Source organism: Phocoena phocoena, chromosome 2 (genome assembly GCF_963924675.1).
Source record: "Phocoena phocoena chromosome 2, mPhoPho1.1, whole genome shotgun sequence".
Taxonomy (NCBI): domain Eukaryota; kingdom Metazoa; phylum Chordata; class Mammalia; order Artiodactyla; family Phocoenidae; genus Phocoena; species Phocoena phocoena.
This window is the reverse complement of record NC_089220.1, coordinates 772,902-794,967: the sequence shown is the minus strand read 5'-3', so window position 1 is coordinate 794,967 and position 22,066 is coordinate 772,902. Positions and strand designations below refer to the sequence as shown.

The following is a 22,066-nucleotide window of genomic DNA, read 5'->3' as shown; positions in this document are numbered from 1 at the left end:
TGAATTTGGTAAAATAGCAGGATACAAAATTAATGCACAGAAATCTCTGGCATTCCTATATACTAATGATGAAAAATCTGAAAGTGAAATCAAGAAAACACTCCCATTTACCATTGCAACAAAAAGAATAAAATATCTAGGAATAAACCTACCTAAGGAGACTAAAGACCTGTATGCAGAAAATTATAAGACACTGATGAAAGAAATTAAAGATGATACAAATAAATGGAGAGATATACCATGTTCTTGGATGGGAAGAATCAACATTGTGAAAATGACTCTACTACCCAAAGCAATCTACGGATTCAATGCAATCCCTATCAAACTACCACTGGCATTTTTCACAGAACTAGAACAAAAAATTTCGCAATTTGTATGGAAACACAAAAGACCCCAAATAGCCAAAGCAATCTTGAGAACGAAAAAAGGAGCTGGAGGAATCAGGCTCCCTGACTTCAGACTATACTACAAAGCTACAGTAATCAAGACAGTATGGTACTGGCACAAAAACAGAAAGATAGATCAATGGAACAGGATAGAAAGCCCAGAGATAAACCCACACACATATGGACACCTTATCTTTGATAAAGGTGGCAGGAATGTACAGTGGAGAAAGGACAGCCTCTTCAATAAATGGTGCTGGGAAAACTGGACAGGTACATGTAAAAGTATGAGGTTAGGGCTTCCCTGGTGGCGCAGTGGTTGAGAGTCCGCCTGCCGATGCAGGGGACACGGGTTCGTGCCCCGGTCCGGGAAGATCCCACATGCCGCGGAGCGGCTGGGCCCGTGAGCCATGGCCGCTGAGCCTGCGCGTCCGGAGCCTGTGCTCCGCAACGGGAGAGGCCACAACAGTGAGAGGCCCACATACCGCCAAAAAAAAAAAAAAAAAGTATGAGGTTAGATCACTCCCTAACACCATACACAAAAATAAGCTCAAAATGGATTAAAGACCTAAATGTAAGGCCAGAAACTATCAAACTCTTAGAGGAAAACATAGGCAGAACACTCTATGACATAAATCACAGCAAGATCCTTTCTGACCCACCATGCTAGAGTAATGGAAATAAAAACAAAAATAAACAAATGGGACCTAATGAAACTTCAAAGCTTTTGCACAGCAAAGGAAACCATAATCAAGACCAAAAGACAACCCTCAGAATGGGAGAAAACATTTGCAGATGAAGCAACAGACAAAGGATTAATTTCCCAAATTTACAAGCAGCTCATGCAGCTCAATAACAAAAAAACAAACAACCCCATCCAAAAATGGGCAGAAGACCTAAATAGACATTTCTCCAAAGAAGACATACAGATTGCCAACAAACACATGAAAGAATGCTCAACATCATTAATCATTAGAGAAATGCAAATCAAAACTACAATGAGATATCATCTCACACCAGTCAGAATGGCCATCATCAAAAAATCTAGAAACAATAAATGCTGGAGAGAGTGTGGAGTAAAGGGAACACTCTTGCACTGCTGGTGGGAATGTGAATTGGTTCAGCCACTATGGAGAACAGTATGGAGGTTCCTTAAAAAACTACAAATAGAACTACCATATGACCCAGCAATCCCACTACTGGGCATATACCCTGAGAAAACCAAAATTCAAAAAGAGTCATGTACCAAAATGTTCATTGCAGCTCTATTTACAATAGCCCGGAGATGGAAACAACCTAAGCGCCCATCATCGGATGAATGGATAAAGAAGATGTGGCACATATATACAATGGAATATTACTCAGCCTTAAAAAGAAATGAAATTGAGCTATTTGTAATGAGATGGATAGACCTAGAGTCTGTCATTCAGAGTGAAGTAAGTCAGAAAGAAAAAGACAAATACCGTATGCTAACACATATATATGGAATTTAAGGGGGAAAAAAATGTCATGAAGAACCTAGGGATAAGACAGGAATAGAGGCGCAGACCTACTGGAGAACGGACTTGAGGATATGGGGAGGGGGAAGGGTGAGCTTTGACAGGGTGAGAGAGAGTCATGGACATATACACACTAACAAACGTAGTAAGGTAGATAGCTAGGGGGAAGCAGCCGCAAGGCACAGGGATATTAGCTCGGTGCTTTGTGACAGCCTGGAGGGGTGGGATGGGGAGAGTGGGAGGGCGGGAGACGCAAGAGGGAAGACATATGGGAACATATGTATATGTATAACTGATTCACTTTGTTATAAAGCAGAAACTAACACACCATTGTAAAGCAATTATACCCCAATAAAGATGTTAAAAATAAATAAATAAATAAAATAAAGACAATACCTAGGGAAAAAATAAATAAATAAAAAAAATAAAAACCCAAGTCTAGGGCTTCCCTGGTGGCGCAGTGGTTGGGAGTCCGCCTGCCAATGCAGGGGACGCGGGTTTGTGCCCCGGTCCGGGAAGATCCCACATGCCGCGGAGCGGCTGGGCCCGTGAGCCATGGCCGCTGAGCCTGCGCGTCCGGAGCCTGTACTCCGCAACGGGAGAGGCCACGACAGTGAGAGGCCCGCGTACCGCAAAAAAACAAACAAAGAAAAGAACCCAAGTCTAAGGAGGGCAGTGGTGTCCTTCATGGGCCGGATGTCCGGTGGCCATCAACACCCGTGAGAGCCATCGTCCATCACACTGCTGTCTCTACCTGCCCTTCCCGGCCTCCTGGCCCTCCCGAGTCCCTTTACCCACCCAGCACCTGCTCGCCTGGTCTATGCAGCTTGACCAACAACTGTGCCGGAATCGGCTGCCCTCGGCTGACCGTCCTGCCCGTGGCTGGATGAGGCAGACCCAGCCTTCCCACAGGTCCAGACCTGGCTGACACAGCGAGCCCAGAGGGCTGAACCCTCGGTCAGACTGTGAGTCTGCAAAGGCATCAGGGCCCGTGAGTGGCTGCGAAGCAGCAAACCTCAAGGGGCAGGAATCTCGCTGTCATTCACTCAACAATCACTAATTTGGTGACTCCTGGGCACCATGCCCCGTGCTCAGCCCTGAGCACACAGAGGTGAACAAGGTATGTGTGCGCCTTGGGTTCAGCCAGCCCAGGGTCCCCTCAGGTGCACAGCCATGGCCTGGACATCCACAAGAGCTGTGACCTGCTCCTACAACCCAAACTAAGAAGAAAGGATGACACTTGTGACAGATGTCATCACAGCTGACCAACTGCCAACTGGCTTGCGTGGTGGACAGGGTGGGAACAGGCAGCGGGACAACCCTGTGGCCTTGGGCCGGAATTCCTGATGGCTGGGAAGGACATTCTGCAACAGATGTCCCTGGAGAAGAGAAGCGTGGCCCAGCCTTGGCTGCCATGGTCGAGGCCGTTGGTGGCAGGACAGATGAGCCCCTAGGACTGATGCAAAGGGACAGAGGACCCTAAGTGTTCCTCCAACCAGGCCACCTCCATGGGAGCACAGGTTCCCTCTGTCCTCAGAGGACGGGCACAGTGAAAGAGCACAGGGAGGCATGTACACTCCCAAGCCTCAGTTTTCTGTCTTTAAGATGGGGATGGGGATGGTTTCACAGAGCTGATGGACACCTTCTATGAGATGACAAAGGACAGAAGCTGTCCCTAGGTTCCTAGGTTTGCTGCCCAACTTGTGTGAAACAGGCGGTCCTGCGTGACCAGGATTCCTTCCTTGCAGGTTCTGGGCTCTTAGCTCCCAGCCTCTGGTGGTGCCTCTGAAATCTCCCACCACTCAGAGCCACGGGGGGCTGGGCCCCACCTACAGAGCTGCCTACACGTCCTCACCAGGTAGACCCTGAATGCCTTGAGGTCACCTGTCTTGTAGGGACAAGCTGGAACCATGGGCGTCAGCTGATGACCAAGCCGTGGCCCCCACCTGGCCTGTGCCCACTGCCCTCAGCTTCCCAGACTGAAGGGACCTCAACCTACCCCGCCTGCTGACCGCCCCTCCTCTGCCTCAGACCCTGTCTCGTAATCAGAGATGCTTCTCCAGCCCCAACCTGCACTGGAGACTCCGACCGGGCACCACGTGGGCTTGGCACCGCAGGTGCAGATGTGTCTCAAAGCCTCCTCGGGACACCAGCCATCGTGCGGGTGGAGGGAAGGAGAAGCAGGGCAGGCGCCCCCCCGGGACTGGCCCGGGCTCACCCTGGGAAGAGCTCCCACCCCACACACAGCACCCGGAGGACGCCCTGGGCTGACACATGGCTTCTGCAGACCCCGAATGCAGAACTTTCGTGCACTGGGTTGAATTGCATCCCCTGACAACGTATGCCCACATCTGCACCCCCAGTACCTGTGAATGCGACCTTATTTGGAAATAGGGTCTTTGTGGGTGTCATCAAGCTTAAGATCTCAGGATGAGGTCATCCTGGATTCAGGGTGGGCCCCAAATCCAATGACTAGCATCCTTATGAGAAGAAGGAAAGAGAGAAGAGGCCACGTGGAGAGGGAGACAGAGATTGGAGCGACAAAGGCCTAAGCCAAGGGACATCAGGGGTTGCAGCCGCCGCCAGGAGCTAGGAAGAGGCCTGGAAAATATTAACCCCCCAGAGGGAACCAACCCTGACAACACCTTAATTGGGGGCTTCTGGCCTCCAGAACTGTAAGAGAATAAATTGTCTTAAGCCCCAGTTTGTGGTGCTCTGTTACAGCAGCCCCTGGAAACTCATACACATGGGTTGCTTGGATTTCACCCCTCTCCCCCCGCCTCAGCTGTCCCTTTCCTCCTCAACCTGCAGCCCCCCTTCCTCTCTCCAGCCCCTCTCTCCATGCCAGAGCCAAGCTAAGAGCTCTCAGGAGTCCCTGCCCACTCACAGCCTCAGAGCCCCGCTCCCCGGAAGAAGTGAAAAGCCACTAAAAACTACCAGCAGATGATGGATGGGGGTGAGGGTGGGGGCAGAGTTTGGGAGAAGGCGTGGACTTCCCACGTAGATGTGAGGGCAGGCAACAGGCAAGAGCGGCCTCCCGGGACCTCTGCAGGAGACCTGGCCGCTCCAGGGCGCAGGGATCCACAGCCTGGGCGTGGGTGGGGCGGGCCACACAGGGTCCCACAGGGGTAGAGGCCCAGGGAGTGTTACTGGCTGAGAACCCCAGCCCAGGGACCCACATCCCACTCTCTCACAAAACAGAGCCAGGACAGGACAAGGTGAAGAGAAAAATGGTGGCGGGGTGGGGGGGAGGGGGGCGGAGGCTAGCGGGGCCCCACACACCTGCTGCTCCCTCTCCCCCGTCCCCCAGCCAAGGTGTGTGCCATAGCGGTGGGCCTCGAGGGCTTCCCTCCGGCTTTCCTTCCCAGGAGGCTGGGAACGGGGGAGGATCCCCTGTTAGCCGGGTCGGCCCCCTGCCTGCCTGGTCCCTCCCCCTCCACCCGGAGCTGGGAGCAGGCCAAACCCGGCTGGGAGCTGTCCGCGGTGCTGACGGGCGTGGGCCCCGCTGGGCCAGAGACGGAGGCCCAAATGGCTCCGAGATGACGAGGCAACACTTGCACCCCGGGGTGTGGGTGGTGATGCGCGCTTGGAGAGGGAAGCACTGTCCCGGTACGGAGAACGCCATGGCCCCTCGGTTCTGCGTGTAGACAAAGGGCAGTTTCCGTGGAAGTGGTGAGGGCCGATGGTTGATATTTTCGGGCCTCTGAGACCGTGGGGAGACGCAGGGACTCACCCTCCTCCTTGTCAGGGAGAGCCTGGGACGCTGTGGGCACGGAAGGGGGGCCGTGCCAGGGGTAAGGGCTGCGTCTGTCGGTGCAGGGCAGCTGCGAGGCCCCCACTTACCCCTCGTGTCCCTTGCAGAGGAAGAAGAGCGTGCGCCAGGCGTGCGCCGCGGCGAGCAACAGCGAGAGGAGGCTGGCCAGCAGGCTGAAGCGGCAGGCGGCCGGCGGGCCCCACTCCTGCACGGTGAAGCGCTCGCCCTCCTGCGCCGTCAGGTTGGCGCTCAGCCACATGCCCTCGGTGAAGAGCAGGCAGCGGCCGCGGAAGTCGTGGCCATTCTCGGACAGCGGCACCACCACCACGAAGCTGAACAGAAAGGCCAGGAAGTAGCAGACGCACTGCGCGAAGAGGAAATTGTTGAGCGCCATGGCGGGGCCAGGCGGGCCGAGGAAGCGGCCGGAGGAGGCCGCGGGGCTGGCTGGCGACGCGGGACGAGGGGCGCAGGCCGGGAGACGAGGCCGCGGGAGTCTCCCGGCGCCGCGCGCAGGCCGGGCCGGATCCGCGCGGGAGGCTGCGCAGTGGCGGCGCCGGCGGGGTCCTGCGCGCCCCGCCCGGGACGCGTGCGCAGCGGCCGAGCGCGGGCCGCGCCTGCGGTCAGCACCACGGACCGCTACCGGCGGGCTCGCGGCGCGGAAAGGGGGCAAAGGGGACAATGGGTGGGTGTGGGCCACGCTGGAGAACGGGTGTACCGATGCAGAAGCGGAATGGAAACCAGGAGAGGGAATGGGAAGATTGCTATGTCGGCTTACCGAGACCCGACTCTACCTGTGCGGGCCTCACATACGATGGTTCCCCGGTCCCCAGTTGCCCCACTGGCGTTAAGGAAAGGAGGCTAGGAGAGAGAGATTCACAGGGACTGATTCAAGATGCCCATAATGAGGGGTGGGAGTGAGGTTTTCAGTCCGGACTGGAATGACTCTTTTTCGGGGATCCTGGAGTGCACCAAGTACACGGGAAATGGGCCGGAGAGGGGAGGATCTGGGGTCGAGGAAGTGGCACAGGGGTCGTCCACGGAGAGATGGGTGCCGAGAGGACAGAGTGGCTCTGTTAGCTGTCTGTGCTTCGCCGGCACAGCACCCTCAGAAGGGATATCTCTCACTGCCTGGCACAAGCAGAGCCCTGAGTTGGTATTTGTAGATAAATAATGGATGCCCCGGGCACCTCACTCAGACAGCCTTTCCCGAGATGGAATCTGCTGCTGCATTAATTAATGGAAGTAATGCCTTTTCTAGCTCCCCTGAGACTAAGTCACATTTAGTCCAACTCCCAGAGTGAGGAAGCCTCCTTCCAAGAGACACTGCCAACCGGTTTAAAATTACGTCGGCTTTTTTGTTGCAAGCGCTGAAAAAACCTTTTTGTTTTATTGCCAGAGTAATATATGCGCATTTTAAGAGTCAAGCCACATAGATGTTATGTATGAAATAAAAGCACAACGTCTCCTTCTTGCCCTCCCCACCCCGATCCGGCCACGTGACTGGGGTGGCCACCCCTCACAGTCTGACTTCTACTTCTCTAGACATTTTGCTAAGCACATGAACACACACAGGTTGCGCGAGTGCTCCATACTGTGCACACCATTCTGCAGGTTGATGCCCTCACTCGGCAGTGTGCCTTGGACCGTATTCCCTGCCCACACAGAGATCTACTTCGTTCTTCTTAATAACCGTGTAAAAGTCCACAATCGTGAAGACTCCACAATTTGCGTAACTGTCCCTCTCTGGGTCGCTGGTTAATGTCTTCCACTGTTGCTGGTTCAAATACTGTTGAGTGAGCTTCCTTGTACACACGATTGTGCACTTGTACAGGTACTTCCTGAGAGAGAAGTTCTTAGGAGAGGAACTGCTGGGTCATGGGGTGTGCACCTTTAAGAGTTGACAGAAATTACCGAACTGGTCTCTTAAAATGTTGCACCAACTTACCTTCTCATCCATGCTGCAGACACCCTCTCCAAAACTGAGAAAATCGGTTGCATTTAAATTCTATCAGTCTTCGTTGATGTGTGACCTTGGGTTTCCCTTGTCATCGTGAGGGTGAGCATCTTTTCCTGTGCTGGTACCATGTGTAATTTGTCTTCTGTGCACTTTAAAGCACACGTCGAAGACCAGTCGTGGGTCTGAGACAGCAACCCTTCCCTTGGAGAATACACATGGGGTTTCTGCTACCGTTGAGTTCCCCGATTCGACCAAAGGGAGCCTGCTCAGGAAATTCGGTGCCGCCCCCCCCCCCGCCAACTTGGACAAGAGTTGAAATCCCATCCAATCATTATCCAGTGGACTAATTTGAACACATCTGGGGGTCTTACACTTTAAGGGTTAGGCCAAAACAAGAGACCATGACAATTGAGAGGCAAGTGGCCCAAAGGGAGAACTACAGAATAAACTGGAAAGATTATTAAATATCTACCATTTTTAAGAGATCTTTATGGGCGTATAATTGCTTCACAACACTGTGTTCGTTTCTGTTGTACACCAGAGCGAATCAGCCATGTGCACACACGTCCCCATATCCCCTCCCTCTTGAGCCTCCCTCCCATCCTCCCTATCCCACCCGTCTAGGTCATCGCAGAGCACCGAGCCCATCTCCCTGTGCTATGCGGCTGCTTCCCACCAGCCAACTATTTTACATTCGGTAGCGTATATATGTCAATGCTACTCTCACTTCGCCCCAGCTTCACCCTCCCACCCCATGTCCTCATGTCCATTCTCTATGTCTACATCTTTAGTCCTGCCCTGCAACTAGGTTCATCAGTATTTTTTTTTTTTTTTAGATTCCATATATGTGTTAGCATATGGTATTTGTTTTTCTCTTTCTGACTTACTTCACTCTGTATGACGGACTCTATGTCCAACCACCTCACTACAAATAACTCAATTTTGTTTCTTATTATGACTGAGTAATATTCCATTGTATACATGTGCCGCATCTTCTTTTTTTTTTTTTTCTTTGCGGTACGCGGGCCTCTCACTGCCGTGGCCTCTCCTGTTGCAGAGCACAGGCTCCGGACGCACAGGCTCAGCGGCCATGGCTCACGGGCGCAGCCGCTCCGTGGCAGCCACATCTTCTTTACCATTCATCTGTCGATGGACATTTAGGTTGGGTCCATGTCCTGGCTATTGTAAATAGAGCTGCAATGAACATTGTGGTGCATGTCTCTTTTTGAATTATGGTTTTCTCAGAGTATATGCCCAGTAGTGGGATTGCTGGGTCGTATGGTAATTCTATTTTTAGTTTTTTAAGGAACATTCATACTATTTTCCATAGTGGTTGTACCAATTTACTTTCCCACCAACAGTGCTGGAGGGTTCCCTTTTCACTACACCATTTCCAGCATTTATTGTTTCTAGCTTTTTTGATAATGGCCATTCTGACTGGCGTGAGGTGATACCTCATTGTAGTTCTCTAATAATTAGTGATGTTGAGCATCTTTTCATGTGCCTCTTGGCCATCTGTATGTCTTCCTTGGTGAAATGTCTATTTAGGTCTTCCATCCATTTTTTAATTGGATTGTTTGTTTTTCTGATATTGAGCTCCATGAGCTGTTTGTATATTTTGGAGATTAATCTGTCTGTTGTCTCATTTGCAAATATTTTCTCCCATTCTTAGAGTTGCCTTTTTGTCTTGTTTATGGTTTCCTCCGCTGTGCAAAAACTTTTAAGTTTATTTAAGTCCCATTTGTTTATTTTTGTTTTTATTTCTGTTACTCTAGAAGGTAGGTCAGAAAAGATCTTGCTGTGGTTTATGTCAAAGAGTGTTTTTCCTATGTTTTCCTCTAAAAGTTTTATACTGTCTGGTCTTACATTTAAATCTTTAATCCATTTGGAGTTTATTTTTCTGTATGGTGTTAGGCAGTGTTCTAATTTCATTCTTTTACATGTACCTGTCCAGTTTTTCCAGCACCATTTATTGAAGAGGCTGTCTTTTCTCCATTGTATGTTCTTGCCTCCTTTGTCATAAATTAGGTGCCCAAATGTGCATGGGTTTATCTCTGGGCTTTCTATCCTGTACCATTTACCTATATTTCTGTTTCTGTGCCAGTACCATACTGTCTTGATTACTGTAGCTTCGTGGTATAGTTTGAAGTTGGGGGACCTGATTCCTCCAACTCTGTTTTTCTTTCTCAAGATTGCTTTGGCTATTTGGGGTCTTCCATGTTTCCATACGAATTGTAAGATTTTTTGTTCTAATTCTGTGAAGAATGCCATTGGTAGTTTGATAGGGATTGCATTGAATCTGTAGATTGCTTTGGGTAGTATAATCATTTTCACAATATTGATCCTTCCAATCCAAGATCATGGTATATCTCTCCATCTGTTTATGTCATCTTTGATTTCTTTCATCAGTGTCTTATAGTTTTCTGAGTACAGGTCTTTTGCCTCCTTAGGCAGCTTTATTCCTAGGTATTTTATTCTTTTTGTTGTGATGGTAAATGGGAGTATTTCCTTAATTTCTCTTTCTGATTTTTAATTGTTGGTGTATAGGAATGCCAGAGATTTCTGTGCATTAATTTTGTATCCTGCAACCTTACCAAATTCATTGATTAGCTCTAGTAGTTTTCTGGTGGCATTTTCTATGTATAGTATCATGTCATCTGCAAATAGTGACAGTTTTACTTCTTTTCCAATTTGTATTTCTTTTACTTCTCTGATTGCCGTGGCTAGGACTTCCAAAACTATGTTGAATAATAGTGATAAGAGTGGACATCCTTGTCTTGTTCCTGATCTTAGAGGAAATGCTTTCAGTTTTTCACCGTTGAGAATGATGTTTGCTGTGGGTTTGTCATATATGGCCTTTATTATGTTGAGGTAGGTTCCCTCTATGCCCACTTTCTGGAGACTTTTTATCATAAATGGGTGTTGAATTTTGTCAAAAGCTTTTTGTGCATCGATTGAGATGATCATATGGTTTTTATTCTTCAATTTCTTAATATGGTGTATCACATTGATTGATTTGCGTATATTGAAGGATCCTTGCATCCCTGGGATAAATCCCACTTGATCATGGCGTATGATCCTTTTAAGTGCTATTGGATTCTGTTTGCTAGTATTTTGTTCAAGATTTTTGCATCTATGTTAATCAGTGATATTGGTCTATAATTTTCTTTTTTTGTGATATCTTTTTCTGGTTTTAGTATCAGGGTGATGGTGGCTTCGTAGAATGAATTCGAGAGTGTTTCTCCCTCTACAATTTTTTGGAAGAGTTTGAGAAATATCAGTGTTAGCCCTTCTCTAAATGTTTGATGGAATTCACCTGTGAAGCCATCTGGTCCTTGACTTTTGTTTGTTGGAAGATTTTTGATTACGGTTTCAATTTCATCACTTGTGATAAGTCTGTTTATATTTTCTAATTCTTCCTGGTTCAGTCTTGGAAAATTGTAGCTTTCCAAGAATTTGTCCATTTCTTCGTGGTTGTCCATTTTATTGGCATATAGTTGTTTGTAGTAGTCTCTTATTATCCTTTGTATTTCTGCAGTGTCAGTTGTGATTTCTCCTTTTTCATGTCTAATTTTATTGATTTGCATCCTTTCCCTTTTTTTCTTGATGAGTCTGGCTAAGGGTTTATCAATTTTGTTTATCTTCTCAAAGAACCAGCTTTTATTTATTTATTTTTTTTTTTTTTGCGGTATGTGGGCCTCTCACTGTTGTGGGCTCTCCCATTGCAGAGCACAGGCTCCAGACGCGCAGGCTCAGCGGCCATGGCTCATGGGCCTAGCCACTCCGCGGCATGTGGGATCTTCCCGGACCAGGGCACGAACCCGTGTCCCCTGCATCAGCAGGCGGACCCTCAACCACTGCACCACCACGGAAACCCTGTCTTTTTCTTGATGAGTCTGGCTAATGGTTTATCAACTTTGTTTATCTTCTCAAAGAACCAGCTTTTAGTTTTATTGACCTTTGCTGTTGTTTTCTTTGTTTCTATTTCATTTATTTCTGCTCTGATCTTTATGATTTCTTTCCTTCTACTGATTTTGGGTTTTCTTTGTTCTTCTTTCTCTAGTTGTTTTAAGTGTACGGTTAGATTGTTTATTTGAGTTTTTTCTTGTTTCTTGAGGTGAGATGAACTGCTGTAAACTTCCCTCTTAGAACTGCTTTTGCTGTGTCCCATAGGTTTTGGGTCGTCGTGTTTTCATTGTCATTTGTTTCTATGTATGTTTTTATTTCTTCTTTGATTTCTTCAATGACCTCTTGGTTGTTTAGAAGTGCACTGTTTAGCCTCCATATATTTGTGCTTTTTACAGTTTTTTTTCCTGTAATTGATTTCCAATCTCATAGCTTTGTGATCAGAAAAGATGCTTGATATGATTTCAATTTTCTGAGGCTTGATTTGTGACCCAGGATGTGGTCTATCCTGGAGAATGTTCCATGTGCACTTGAGAAGAAAGTGTATTCTGCCACTTTTGGGTGGAATGTTCTATAAATGTCCATTAGATCTATCTGGTCTATTGTGTCACTTAAAGCTTGTGTTTCCTTATTTTCTGTTTGGATGATCTGTCCATTGGTGTAAGTGGGGTGTTAAAGTCCCCTACTATTATTGTGTTACTGTCAGTTTCTCCTTTCATGGTTGTTAGCATTTGCCTTATATATTGAGGTGCTCCTCTATTGGGTGCATAAACATTTACAATTTTATATCTTTTTCTTGGATTGATCCTTTGATCATTATGTAGTGTCCCTCCTTATCTCTTGTAACAGTCTTTATTTTAAAGTCTATTTTATCTGATACGAGTATCGCTACTCCAGCTTTCTTTTGATTTCGATTTGCACGAAATATCCTTTTCCATCCTTTCACTTTCAGTCTGTAAGTTTCCCTAGGTCTGAAGTGGGTCTCTTGTAGACAGCATATATATGGGTCTGGTTTCTGTATCCATTCAGCCAGTCTGTGTGTTTTGGTTGAGGCATTTAATCCATTTACATTCAAGGTTATTATCGATATATATGTTCCTATTACCATTTTCTTAATTGTTTTGGGTTTGTCTTTGTGGGCCTTTTTCTTCACCCGCTTAGAGAAGTTCCTTTAGCATTTGTTGTAAAGCTGGTTTGGTGGTGCTGAATTCTCTTAGCTTTTGCTTGTCTGTAAAACTTTTGATTTCTCCATCGAATCTGAATGAGATCCTTGCTGGGTAGAGTAATCTTGGTTGTAGGTTTTTCTCTTTCATCACTTTAAGTATATCCTGCCACTCCCTTCTGGCCTGCAGAGTTTCCACTGAAAAATCAGCTGATAACCTTATGGGGATTCATTTGTACATTATTTTTTGTTTTTCCCTTACTGCTTTTAATATTTTTTCTTTGAATTTAATTTTTGTTAGTTTGATTAATATGTGTCTTGGTGTGTTTTTCCTAGGGTTTATCCTGTATGGGATTCTCTGTGCTTCCTGGACTTGGATGATTATTTCCTTCCCCATGTTAGGGAAGTTTTCAACTATAATCTCTTCAAATATTTTCTCAGACCCTTTCTTTTTCTCTTCTCCTTCTGGGACCCCTATAATTCGAATGTTGGTGTGTTTAGTGTTTTCCCAGAGGTCTCTAAGATTGTCTTCGATTCTTTTCATTCTTTTTTCTTTATTCTGCTCCTTGGCAGTTCTTTCCACCATTTTGTCTTCCAGCTCACTTATTCGTTCTTCTGCCTCCATTATTCTATTATTGATTCCTTCTAGTGTATTTTTCATTTCAGTTATTGTGTTGCTCATCTCTGCTTGTTCTTTAGTTCTTCTAGATCTTTGTTATTTTGTATTTTCTCAATCCGTGCTTCCATTCTATTTCTGAGATTCTGGATCATCTTTACTGTCACTACTCTGAATTCTTTTTCAGGTAGACTGCCTATTTCCTCTTCATTTATTTGGTCTTGTAGGTTGTTACCTTGCTCCTTCATCTGTGACATATTTTTTGCCCTCTCATTTTTTTTTTTTTTTTAGTGGGATTCTGTTCCTGTTTTACTGTTTGTTTGGCCTGAGGCTTCCAACACTGGAGTTTGTGGGCTGTTGGGTAGAGCTGGGTCTTGGTGCTGAGATGAGGAACTCCGTGAGACCTCACTCTGATGAATATTCCCTGGGGTCAGAGGTTCTCTGTTAGTCCGGTGGTTCGGACTTGGAGCTCCCACCACAGGAGCTTCCGCCTGACCCCAGGCTCCCGAATCAAGATCCCGCAAGCCGTGTGGAGTGGCAAAGAAAAATAGAGAGAGAGAACAATAACAAAGTAAAATTAGACTAGGAAAGTAACAGATATGTTAGAAAGAATGTAAAAAGAAAAATATAGATGAATCAACAACTGGAAGGTACATCAGTACCACAATAGTAAACAAGAGGAGGAGGGAAAAGACCAAAAAAAAAATAGAGCTGGGGGGGAAGGCCTTGGCTGTGGAGGGCGGGGCCTAAGCAGGGGTGAGGTTTGAGTGGTGGGCGGGGCCAATGCTCAGGACCCACAGGGCTGGAAAAGGCCCTAGGGGCTATGGGAAGTGGGGCTTAGGCTCAAGGAACAGAAGGGGCCCCAGTGTGCCCCCGACCCCTGGTCTCAGAGGGCAGGGACCTCGCCTGGGAGCCCAGCAGGCTTCCTGGGCCCGAGTGGGCGGGGCAATCGCCCTCCTCTCCTCTCCCCCTCCTCCTGGATGGCCCCTCCCGCCTGCCTCTCCTGATCTCCCCCGCCTCAGGGGCGCCGAGCCTGTCTGGCCTCCACTTCTGCTCCCGCCTCGGTCCCCCTACGTCCGTCCTACCGGTTCACTCTGGGGTTCCTCCCGTCTCCTTGGGGGTCAGAGTCCCCCAGCAGCTGCCGGCAGGTGCCCTAGCGGTGGGGAGACGCTAACTCTGCGTCTGCCCACACAGCCATCCTGACTCCGCCCCCCTAAATATCTACCGTTTTAAAAGACACCAGCAGTTTTAGAGGTGAGTTCTACTTACCCTTCAAAAGTCATGGAAGTCCCTTGTCCTTAAAATAATTTCAATCTATAGAAAATCTGGAAAACTCCAAAATTCATGTTGTAAAAGTCAGCATTACACCAATGCTAAAATCCTATTAGAATAGTGAAGGAAAGAAAGTAACAAGGAATTTCATTTACAAATATTGATGTAAAATTTTTCAAAGAAAATATTGGTGTTTTGAATACAACCCAATGTATTAAGAAAACAAGAAAATATGAACAAGCAGAATTTATTTAAAATGTAAGAACAGCTTAGCTTTAGGAAATTTATCAATAGTTTATTACACCAACAAATAAAGGAGAAAACCACAAAGTTTTTTGTCAAGAGATACCTAAAAGTCATTCACACAATTAAATATCCATTTTTTTTAAGTCTTTGTAAAACAAGAAGAAATGTACCTGAATATGATTTTTTAAAACTGCCTATAAACATTGAAACTCTGCACCCACTCAAATCAGAAACAAGATGGGAATTCTCATTGTCACAACTATTGTGACGATTTGTTTGGCAATTCTACCTAAGGAAACAAGTCAAGAGAATAAAATAAGCAGTATATCTATGGAAACAAAGAGACAAAATTATATTTATTGGAGGATAATATGATTATATACCCAGAACACTCAAGATACTCTTTTAAAAATTACTAGAATTTACAAGAGAATTTTGTAAGATAATTGGACCCAAGATAAACATACAAAATTCAGTAGCTGTTCTCTAAACTAGTATCTGAGGTCAGTTCCCTGGGAAACAGACTCTGAGACTCCGAAATCTACATGCAGCAACACATGGCGTGAAGAAACAAGGGAGCAGAACTGGGCGAAGGGGGACGTCGGCCTGTGATGCAGCCGTAACGGAGGCCTCGGCCAATCCCACAGGAAGCTCTGAGCGCTGGCAGACGTGTCCCAAGCTGAGCCATGGAGACCAAGTCAAGGGATGCGGCCCTGGCAGGGATGAATTGTCCTGGGTGAGGCAGCTTCCCATGGCAGAGAGCAATTTCTAGAGAGAGTCACAGTTGTGGTCCATTAGCAGGTCCATCTGTCCTGAAGTGGGTGTGAGCCCCTGACCACAGCATTCACCGCAGTCGACACCTTGAGCAGCCCAGCCCTACGTGCTGTGTATAGATCCCGAGCTTCTCTAAAGCTCTGCTCACCTGAAGGTTTCCCCTCACCTCTCCTTCAGGGCCAGACTCAGAGGTGGAGCTATAGTTTGTCCCACAAACCTCCCTCTTGTGAGTTCCCAGGTAGTTGGGAACAGAGTCCCGCCGGTGCATCTCACCTGTGACTTTCACCGTGATGCTGCTGATTGAAATATACCAGTTTCCACGTTCCGGTGGACTGCCGCTGGGCGGGCGTGACCTTGTGATGTAGTGGGTCAGACAGGATCCAGCTCACGCTAGTCAGTCCTGGCTGTGTGGTCAGCTGACGCCCCACGGTTAGGCCCTCTGTCTCCACCAGGGCCAGTGGCAAGTCAGGAGCTGTTGCATAAATGGTATTCAATTCTCCCGTGGGGATGGCGGGCCCTTGCTCCAGAACCTTAGCGTCTACATTGATGAACTTACGGGGGCTTATAAACCACATAGCATCCTTTCCCCCCATAAATACCGCTAATACTAGAGGCATGAGACCTGCCCATTTGTACGGCCCAAGCACAGGGGCCACTTTTGTCCAGCTTAGAAGTTCTACAGGGTCTTTCCTGCTCCAGGACCCAATCAGAGGTGGTGGTCTTCCACGTGACTCAGTAACTGAGTCAGTGCAGGGCCCCAAGTGTGGGATGTGTGAGCTTCAGACCCAAAGAGGCCTCTGAGCACTGTCCCTCCTCCTCAGTGGTGGCGGGTGCCGGAGGCGGTGCTCTGTCCTTTGCTTCACAGGGGATGCTCCAGCATGCAGGAGGCCACTGAAACCCTAGAAGGACACGGCTGGGGCGGGCCCCTGAGTCCTGCACAGCTCGGGCGTCCTCCCGAGGCCTCCAGCACACGTGTGCCACTGCCTGCTCCTTCCCACACAGAGACCTCGCGAGAATGTGCCGTCTGTCCAGATGGTTCAGGCCCTTCAGCTACGTGATGACAGAAGCCAGGAGAGTTCACGCAGCTCTGGGCAGGACTGTAATGAACACTGCTCTTCCTCCCACGTGACTGCAAACCGTCTCTGGTGGGGATGGAAAGGAATATATTCACCAGATCAGCAGCCGGATGCCCCGTACCGGGGGGCACCTTACTCTACTCTGCCAGAGACGCCACATCCAGATGGGGCTGTGGTTCACATTTCCACGTGGTTTCATTGGTGGAAGTTCGCTGTCATCCTCCAGAACCCATCGGCTTATTCAGGGGGATTTCCATGGGGAAGCTGGGGACCCCAGCCCGCATCCTTCAGGTCTTCAAGGGTGGTTCTCATCTCTGCTGTTCCTCCCGGGATCTGAGATTGTCTTGCGGGGTGGGGGTCACTTCCAGAGGTTCCGAATTGCCTTTCCCTCCAAGGGACCAAAGAGTAGATTCTCCCAACAATGTTTATCCATTTCCAACCTTTTACACATTTGAGATCTCATTGTGAGCCCCAAACACCACTTGTTAGCTGGGCCTCTGCTCTAACAAGAAGGCCAAGACGAATGTGTCTCCCCAACCCTGCAGATTAATCTCAGCTCAGACCCTGTGCCTGGAGATGTAGGGCTGCCTCCCTTACCGCTGAGGTTACCTGAATAACTGGCTGAGACCCCCCGGGAAGGGCGGGGCAGCACATCAAACGCGAGTCTCGGCGCGGTCGGTCCTCCCCTCTGCCCCCTGCCCATCCTCCAGCTGGGGCTGCTGGCGCTGAAACCCAGCTCAGGTCTGGAAACCGGGCGGGGGGTCATGGCATCTCATGTGCGGAGGGGCTGCTCTCAGGAACGTCCCCTATTCACTCTTTACGATGGTCTGGAGTGTAGAGTGAATGACATAGTCGGTCCCCCGGGGACGTTGAGGGGCTCACCCACCTCCCTTGCTCTCTGCCGTCAGGGTGCCCGGCTCCCACTGTGACTTTGCTGCTGGTTACGTACCTGAGCCAACCTTGCCTCTGGCGAGCGGGTGCTGCCACCTGGTCTGTCTTACTTGGGGACCCCATCAGCCCCACCGCCATCAGGGAGATGGTCCCGTGACAGCAGCTGCCACTGCCATCCTGGGCCTACAGCGGAGGCCCCCCTGAACTTCTCAGCAATGCTGGGCCCCCTTCCCAGCCTGGCCCTGCTGCTCTGGCAGCTGGAGGGTCCAGTGCGGCCGAGTCCTTAGAACACGGGCCTCTGGTGGGCATTGCCGCCTCAGGGAGCATTTCCACTCAAGCCCTTTCCTTGCCTTTCTGGGGTTCTGGAGGCTCCCCACAGTCCTTGGTCCGCAGCCTCCCAGCTCCATCCTCAAAGCCAGCAAAGGCGGTCAAGTCCTTCCCACACTGCCGTCTCTCTGGTGCTCTGCAGCCGGGAAAGTTTCTCCGTGATGGCACGGGGCCACCTGGATAACCCGGGATCATGTCCCCATCTCCAGGTCCTTCCATGGAAGGGCGCCCGTTCACAGGATGCAGGGACTGGGCACGGACACCTTCGAGGAACTAGTTAGCACCCTCCCAGGGGCCCCGCCCAGAGCTAAATCCTGTTTTCCAGGAGCGTCCTCCCTTTTCTGTAAACTCCTTCGTCCGCAGCTTCACACTCTGCTCCCCCCGCCTCGCTCAGCACCTGGCGCAGCCCCGCACATGCTCCCTGCCTTGCGCGAGGCATGTTCTTAGGTCCCGCGGGTCCTCTGGAGCAGGCTCGCTTCCCCCAGCAGCAGCTAACACCGTGACTTAACATGTCACTGTCCCATGGGCAGCGCGGGGGGTGGGGTGGGGCCAAGGCAGACCCCTCCAGAGACGGCCGTGGGTTCTCTTGCAAGGCAGACACTGGTGCATCATCAAGCCAAGTGTTGGAGATTGAGCCCCAGAAAGACATGTCAGGGTCCTAACCCTCCCCCCGGGGCCTCGGAATGCGACCTTACTTAGAGATGGGACCTTTACAGAGGTGATCAAGTTAAAATGAGGTCACCAGGGTGGCCCTCATCCACTATGACTGTGTCCTTATTAAAAGGGGACATTTGGAGCCAGACACGCACACAGGGAGAGACCTGTGAAGACAGAGGCCGAGGTCAGAGGGACGCTCCTACAAGCCCTAAAGGCCAGCGACAGCAGCAACCCCAGGCCTAGGAGAGAGACACGGAGTGAATTCTCCCGCACGGCCTGAGGAGGACCAGCCCTGCCCGCGCCTTGACCTCGGACTCCCAGCCTGCAGAACTGCGGGAGAATAAACGTCTGATGTCCAAGCCGCCCAGTCTGTAGGCAGGAGGATGTGGGGGACCGGGGAGGGGCCTCCTGGGAAAACACCTGTGAGTGACCAAGTGCAGCAGGACTGGGCCTGGAGAAGTTGCTCGGCGACACAGACGCAACAGAGAACTAGCCGGCCCCACGGCGGTGGCCCTCCAGACGTGGCCCAAATCAGGGCCAGGGGCTGGGCCTTTGGACGCCCAAATCAGCCAGTCACTGGACATGGGCCCCTCCCAGGAGGCGTTGAAACCTCGGAGGAGGTGGCCTCCGTCTTCAATTTCCCTCAGACTGGCCGAGGGGGCGGCAGCTGGTGGGGGAGCAGGCACCCCGGTCCTGTGGGGCCTCCATGTGGCTCATCCCAGCATCCCGGGAACCACTGACCAGCTGACACCAGTTGCGAAAGCCCTGACCTAGAGAAGACTGGACCAGAGGGGCACGTGGTCTAGAGGAAGGGCCATCCACGTCATTAAAGGACAGAAAACAAGGCTGGAGGCTCGGAGGGAAACACCAAGCTTCTGGATGAGCTGTCTTTCCACAACTGAAGGCCAGTCCTTCCCAGACAAGCATGCAGAGATACCGTCACTCCCACCCAACTCCTATTTTTTACTTTGAAGTTTAATTATAAAGAATGAATATGCAGTGATTGCCAGAACTTTCTGCAGCGAGTTACGGTTTGCATGAAGCTGTGCTAGCCTATAGACAAACAGGTGCTGTGTAGGACATAACCAGGGAAACGGACAAGAGGGACCAGAAACCAATTCAAGTACATGGGAACCTGGTAGAGGAAAAAGCGGCCTCTGTCCCTTTGGGGTTGGGAGAGGGGAGGGCTCACTTCACAATAATGTTGTCACAGCCGACCAGACACAGGAAGGAGAACGCACTTAACCCTTCCCTCACACGGATACGAAAACAAACGCAGAATGCTTTAAAGGGCCAAAATGCAAACAAAGAAGAAACATCTAGTAGGAAAACAAACGGGGGACTTCCCTGGTGGTCCGGTGGTTAAGACTCCCTGCTTCCAATGCAGGGAGCGCCGGCTCAATCCCTGGTGGGGAAACTAAGATCCCACATGCCATAGCGCATGGCCAAAAAAAAAAAAAAAAAAAGAAAGAAAGAAAGAAAGGAAAAAAAATGTAAGCCTCTATTTGCATAATTTCAGGTGAGGGTGACACTTCCAAGCAAGACAGGTACGTCCAACAACAAGAAAAGAGAAGACAGAAAGATTCAACCATATAGAAATTTTAAATCCTCTATGGCAAAATAAAACATATTAGTATTTTAAAAATATTTTTCTACTTAATATTTAATATTTCTATTTCATATTTTTCTATTTTCTATACATATTAAATAGAAAAATATTACATTCGTATATTTTAAATATATAGTATTGAGTCAAAAGACAAACGCCAGGACCTGTAGCTTTCAGAGCTGTCTTTCCGATTGCAACAGAAAACACGTGCAAAAAAACAAACAACCCAATTCAAAAATGGGCAGAAGACCTAAACAGACATTTCTCCAAAGAAGATATACAGAATGCCAACAAACACATGAAAGAATGCTCAACATCATTAATCATTAGAGAAATGCAAATCAAAACTACAATGAGATATCATCTCACACCAGTCAGAATGGCCATCATCAAAAAATCTAGAAACAATAAATGCTGGAGAGGGTGTGGAGAAAAGGGGACACTCTTGCACTGCTGGTGGGAATGTGAATTGGTTCAGCCACTATGGAGAACAGTATGGAGGTTCCTTAAAAAACTACAAATAGAATTACCATATGACCCAGCAATCCCACTACTGGGCATATACCCTGAGAAAACCAAAATTCAAAAAGAGTCATGTACCAAAATGTTCATTGCAGCTCTATTTACAATAGCCCGGAGATGGAAAGAACCTAAGCGCCCATCATCGGACGAATGGATAAAGAAGATGTGGCACATATACACAATGGAATATTACTCAGCCTTAAAAAGAAATGAAATTGAGTTATTTGTAATGAGATGGATAGACCTAGAGTCTGTCATACAGAGTGAAGTAAGTCAGAAAGACAAAGACAAATACCGTATGCTAACACATATATATGGAATTTAAGGGGAAAAAATGTCATGAAGAACCTAGGGATAAGACAGGAATAGAGGCGCAGACCTACTGGAGAACGGACTTGAGGATATGGGGAGGGGGAAGGGTGAGTTTTGACAGGGCGAGAAAGAGTCATGGACATATACACACTAACAAACGTAGTAAGGTAGATAGCTAGGGGGAAGCAGCCGCAAGGCACAGGGATATTAGTTCGGGGCTTTGTGACAGCCTGGAGGGGTGGGAGGGGGAGAGTGGGTGGTTGGGAGACGCAAGAGGGAAGACACATGGGAGCACATGTATATGTATAGCTGATTCACTTTGTTATAAATCAGAAACTAACACACTATTGTAAAGCAATTATACCCCAATAAAGATGTTAAAAAAAAAAAAAAAAAAAAAGAAAACACGTGCCGCCCATGTAAACAGGCGGTTTGATTCCGCACCTGTTCCAAGACCTCCCACAAACCGAAGAGATGAGGCATAAGCAGAGGGTTCACAGAAGTGGAAACGTAAGCGTGGATACAAAAAGATGCCCGCGCTCTCTAATAGTGAGGAGATGCAAATCAAAACAAAAATCAAACACCACTCTTTTCCCCCCGCCCCCTCCTGTGCTCTGCCCTGCCACGCCCTGCTCTCAAGAGGCACAAGTCATCTCCGCCGGCAAGCGGCCCGGCCTGCGGAGGAGGGCGGCGTGCGACCCCGCTTTGCCCAGCGCTTGGAGCGCGCCACGTTGCCGACCACGGGGTCCGCGCGCCGCGGGCTATAGGACCTGTACAGCGCTTGTGATTACCCAGCACCACCTATGGAGAAAGCCCCTGTGAAAACCGACATCCAGATAGCTCTTGCTTCTGGACGCTGTGCGAGGGTAGCTCCGCGTTCTGGTTGGGCCGCAAAACACTTCATCGACGTAGGAGCTGCTGTCGTAGCTGAAGATGATAGAGGAAATGTTGCACACCAGCATAATTCTGGCAAGGAGGAGTCTGGAGTCAAAAAGGGGGACCGATTGCACAGCTCATTTGTGAATGGATTTTTTACCCAGAAATAGAGAAAGTTCAAGTTTTAGATGACACCGAAAAGTTTTGGTTCCACTGGAAATAATTAA

The 22,066-nt window shown here is 48.9% G+C and overlaps 1 protein-coding gene and 1 pseudogene across 1 annotated transcript in view; one reads left to right on the top strand and one right to left on the bottom strand.

Moving 5' to 3' along the window:
- Window positions 1-6,030, bottom strand: part of TMEM179 (transmembrane protein 179) — a 14,355-nt gene extending 8,325 nt beyond the window's left edge. Inside the window, exon 1 of the mRNA XM_065872864.1 lies at window positions 5,726-6,030. Coding sequence (XP_065728936.1) covers window positions 5,726-6,030 — 305 coding nt within the window. The remainder of the gene's footprint in view (window positions 1-5,725) is intronic.
- On the top strand, window positions 6,029-22,066 carry LOC136117903 (deoxyuridine 5'-triphosphate nucleotidohydrolase pseudogene; annotated as a pseudogene).